This window comes from Aythya fuligula, chromosome 31, assembly GCF_009819795.1.
Source record: "Aythya fuligula isolate bAytFul2 chromosome 31, bAytFul2.pri, whole genome shotgun sequence".
Taxonomy (NCBI): Eukaryota; Metazoa; Chordata; class Aves; order Anseriformes; family Anatidae; genus Aythya; species Aythya fuligula.
In genome coordinates this window covers 742,779-747,773 of record NC_045589.1, presented here as the reverse complement: position 1 = coordinate 747,773, position 4,995 = coordinate 742,779, and the positions used below count along the sequence as shown (strand labels likewise).

General features: G+C 50.6%; 1 protein-coding gene across 1 annotated transcript; it reads right to left on the bottom strand.

The window, feature by feature from the left end:
- Nucleotides 1–459: 459 nt before the first annotated feature.
- LOC116500139 (olfactory receptor 14C36-like) lies at nt 460–1,392 on the bottom strand. Its single transcript, XM_032205053.1, has one exon. It carries the CDS (start codon nt 1,390–1,392, stop codon nt 460–462), a length of 933 nt encoding a protein of 310 aa, XP_032060944.1.
- Between the last annotated feature and the right edge of the window lie 3,603 nt (nt 1,393–4,995).

Here is a 4,995-nt window from a genome sequence, read left to right as displayed (position 1 = left end):
AATCAGAACTCACAGCAAGAGAAGGGCTCTGAAGGAGAGTGTGCGAGGTGAAAGAGAGCACCTCAGGACAGACCAAGCCCTCAGGCTCCCTGGCAATGCTGCTGTGCCAGGACTCTTATCTCCTCCACCTCTGCACACAGCCAAGTGCCCCTGCAGTTCCCCCACAGGTGTCTGAGGAAGGATCTCAGGCAAGAAAGTCACTGCAGGGTCCTTTCTTTTATTTAAACATACAGAGAGCCTGGCTCATTGTTTTCCACCAGGTCTTGGAGTCACTCAAGCAGGCAAATATGAAAACGAAGGGGAGGAAAAATGTTATGTCTTTTCCATAAGTAAAGAAAAAAAAAAAAAAAAAAAAAAAAAACAGAAAAAGAAAAAACAGCAAGGCACACTCATAGAAAACAAACATTTGGGAATATAATGAGTTACATTATGAGTGATATGCAGAAGTAAACAGGCCATTTATTGTTTCTGACACACTCCAGTCATCACTTTCCACACTGCATCCTTCAGCTCCTGGTTCCTCATGCTGTAGATGAGGGGGTTCACTGCTGGAGGCACCACCGAGTACAGAACTGCCAGCAAAAGATTCAGGGAGGAGGAGGACATAGAAGGAGGCTTCAGATAGACAAATGTGCCACTGCTGATGAACAGGGAGACCACAACCAGGTGAGGGAGGCACATGGAAAAGGCTTTGTGCCGTCCCTGTTGTAAGGGGATCTTCAGCACAGCCCTGAAGATCTGCACATAGGACAACACAAGGAAAACAAAACAGCCAGATGCTACAGTGACACTAAGCATAAGAAGCCCAACTTCTCTGAGGTAGGCATCTGAGCAGGAGAGCTTGAGGATCTGGGGTATTTCACAGAAGAACTGGTCCAGGGCATTGCCTTGGCAGAGGGGTAGGGAAAATGTATTGGCAGTGTGCAGCACAGCATAGAGAAAACCACTGCCCCAGGTAGCTGCTGCCATGTTGACACAAGTTCTGCTGTTCATTATTGTTCTGTAGTGCAGGGGTTTGCAGATGGCAATGTAGCGGTCGTAAGCCATGATGGTGAGAATAGAAAACTCTGCTGAAAGGAAAAAGAAACAGAAAAAAACCTGAGCAGCACAACCTGCGTAGGAAATGGCTGTGGTGTCCCACAGGGAATTGGCCATGGCTTTGGGGACAGTGGTGGTAATAGTGCCCAGGTCGAGGAGTGCGAGATTGAGGAGGAAGAAGTACATGGGGGTGTGGAGGTGGTGGTCGCAGGTTACAGCTGTGAGGATGAGGCCGTTGCCCAGGAGGGCAGCCAGGTAGATGCCCAGGAAGAGCCCGAAGTGCAGGAGCTGCAGCTCACGTGTGTCTGCGAATGGCAGGAGGAGGAACTCTGTGGGGAAGCTGCTGTTGGACATTTGCTGCCTCAGAGCAAGGATGGCTGTCAGTGGTGGAAAAGACACAGAACAAGTTAGAGATATTTCTCTGAGCAATACCTATAGTTACATGTTATGTTTCATTGAAACCTCCTCAGCAAGGCAGACTATTCCTTCCCTTTGAGGAAGATTTGCTCCTGCATCTAGCACTCAGTTTTATTTCCTAAGGGTGTAGAGGGACCAGACAGATCCTCTGTGGGCTCAGCCAGAGTCAGTACTGCCCTACAGCGTCTGCTGAAAACCAGTGGGGATGGATTTCAGGTGCCCACTGGACACAGGTGTCTCAGTGTTTTAGGTGCTGAGAAGGACATCTAAAAATCTGTCACAAAACAATGAACTATGTAGGGTTATAGAGTGTGGAGGAAAACTGTGAGATTCCTCACAGACCTACAGATCTCTTTCAGTGGAATAATCTAACAGCCTCAGTGACTGACACAAGCAGACAACTCCATTAGTGTTCTCCTGACTGCTCTTCAGGGCAGGAGAATGAGAGCAGAGACTCTAGAGAGTGCCTTCCATGCAGGTAGTGCAGGAGTTGGTCCATCTTGTCAAGAATCACCGCCAGAGATGCCCTGGGGGTGCTGTAGAGCTGAGAGCTGCCTACCCCAGGAAGCAGTGTCTGGGCAACAGCAGGACCCTGCCCTGCCCTGCCAGGGGAGGGGGTGCTCCTTCCACCTACAGCTTCTCCCTGCAGTGCCCTGGGCAGCTCCCCAGGCAGGCTGAGTGCTGAGCCTGGCAGGCAGCAGAGGCTCTCCCCCAGCACACAGCTCCTGGGGCACAGCAGGGACCCTGCCCTGCACCACAGCCCTGGACACCCCTGACTGCAACCTGGCTGCAGCCAGCCCTGTGAGAAAGAAACATCATGTCCTGTCCTTCAGTTATTTATGGCAGATAATCACTGTTCCGGAGCTTGTCGTTCTCCTCTTATCCAAACACTGAGAGTCCTCCTGAAAGCTCCCATAGGTTGAGGGATTTGCCAGCAAATCTGGAGATGGCACCAGAAACAACAGCTGCATTGCCCTGTAGCCAGAGACTTACCCTGTTCAGGGCTATGAAGATTTCTCCCGCAGTGAGCTCTCAGCATCCCCCCTCCACACTGCCTTTAACATCTCCTTCCCTTCTCTCACTGCCCTTGTCCCCTGCAGGCAGTGCCCCCAGCCCTGCTGCGCTGTGCAGAGGAGCTGCTCCTGGGCAGAGCTGTCTCTCTGCAGTGCTGCCCACTTGCCAGGAGCTCCCCTTGGGCCAGGAGCCCGGCCCAGCTCATCAGCACAGGGAGCTCTTGCCAAGTCCCTGGGCCTCCAGGGGAATCAACTGAAGTAATCACTGATGTTCCCTCCCACTACTTCAGAAGGAAACTATTCCAGCACTGTTATTCCTCATACAGAAAAACTATGAGGTCCAAGAATCACTTTTCCCTGTCCTGGTTTTAGGCAGAACACCCAGGCAAGGACAGGGAGGGACCTGCCTTCCCCCTGCTGACGGAAGTGTTTCAACTGAGTAAAACAAGGCATCTACTTCTTTATTTGCTGTCCAGAGGCTAGAATGGGGCTCAGCTTCCTCTCTCATTCCACACACAACCCACACAATTTGGGATTCCTCTTGGCCTGGTTCAGGTGGGCACAAACCAGGCAGCTGCATGTCAGCTGCCTGTCTCAGCTCCCAGGATATTGAATGGAGACAGAGAGCAGAAGGGAGTTGTTCAGATGCAGACACCAGGTGATATTGGAGATATCAGAGTGACCTCTGAGTGACATTTGAAGTGCCTAATTCCTCTGGGCCATAAACAGAGATTTTATTATTGCATGTACAATATAATATAACTGTAGCCATTACTCAATAGCAAAGAAATAAAAGAAATAAAAGAATTAAAAGGCATGCTGTGACCTGGTTCCCATCACTGGAACATGGTGGGACCAATCCTATGACTGGAGTGCTGCAATGACTGGTTATGGGCTCTTCAGAAGAGACAGACAGAACAGAAGGGGGGGTGGTGAGGGTCTCTATATTAGAGAGCGTTTTGATGTTGCAGAACTTCAATCTGGGAATGATATTGTTGAGTCCCTATGGGTCAGGGTCAGTAGGAAGGCCAACAAGGCAGGCATCGTGGTGGGGATATCTTATTGACCGCCAAACCAGGATGAGGAGACGGATGAGGCATTCTACAAGCAGACTTTGAGCTGGTCAGGACACTGGTTGGCAGAGTCCCTTGGGAGGCAGGACTGAAGGGCAGACAAGTCCAGAAAGGCTGGACTCTCTTCAAGAAGGAAATCTTCAAGGCTCAGGAGCAGACTTTCCATCCCCACGTGCCCAAAGTCCAGCCAGTGTGGAAGAACACAGAGCTGAACAGACAGTTGTGGCTAGAGCTTAGGAAGAAAAAAGGGGGTTTAGGACCTTTGGAAAGGCCATTCAGGCCTAAACCCTTTGGCAGGCCACTCAGGAGGACTAAAAGGATCTTATGAGGATGAGCAAGAACAAAATTAGAAAGGCCAAAGCTCATCTGGAGCTCACTCTCGCTACTGATGTTAAAGATAACAGAATGTTTTTTATAAATACAAAAACACAAAAAGGAGGACTAAGGAGAATCTCCATCCTTTACTGGATACAGGAGGAAACTTAGTGACAAGAGATGAGGAAAAGGCTGAGGTGCTTAATGCCTTCTTTGCCTCAGTCTTTAGTGGCAAGACCAGTTGTTCTCCAGGTACCCATCCCCCTGATCTGGTGGAAGAGGATGGGGAGCAGAATGTGGCCCTCATAATCCATGAGGACATGGTTGGAGACCTGCTACAGCACTTAGATGTACACAAGTCAGTGGGGTCAAATGGGATCCACATGAGGATACTGGTGGAAGAGCTGACCAAGACACTTTCTATCATTTATCAACAGTCCTGGCTACCCGTGGAGATCCCAGTCAACTGGTGGCTAGCAAATGTGACACCCATCTACAATGAGGGTTGGAGGGTGGACCCAGGAAACGATGGGCCCGTTAGTTTGACTTCAGTACCAGGGAAGCTCATGGAACAGGTTATCTTGAGTGTCATCACGCAGCACTTGGAAGGCTCTGCAGAAGTATCTGGATAGGCTGGATGCATGGGCTAAGGCCAACTGTATGATGTTCAACAAGGCCGTGTGCCAGGTCTTGCACCTGGGGAGCAATAACCCCAAGCAGAGCTACAGGCTGGGAGATGAGTGGTTGGAAAGCTGCCAGGAGGAGAAGGACCTGGGAGTATTGGTGGGTAGTCGGCTGAATATGAGCCAGCAGTGTGCTCAGGTGGCCAAGAACGCCAACAGCATCCTGGCTTGTATAAGAAGCAGTGTGGCCAGAAGGGCTAGGGAAGTGATCGTCCCCCTGTACTCAGCTCTGGTGAGGCCGCACCTCGAGTACTGTGTTCAGTTTTGGGTCCCTCGCTACAAGAAGGACATGGAGGTGATTGAGCGAGTCCAGAGAAGGGCGATGAAGCTGGTGAGGGGTCTGGAGAACAAGTCCTACAAGGAGCAGTTGAGGGAGCTGGGCTTGTTCAGCCTGGAGAAGAGGAGGCTCAGGGGTGACCTTATCGCTCTCTGTAGATACCTTAAAGGAGGCTGTGA

Bases quoted from the DNA above. Each gene is read 5' to 3' on its own strand.
- LOC116500139 (XM_032205053.1), bottom strand. From the start codon at position 1,392: ATGTCCAACAGCAGCTTCCCCACAGAGTTCCTCCTCCTGCCATTCGCA.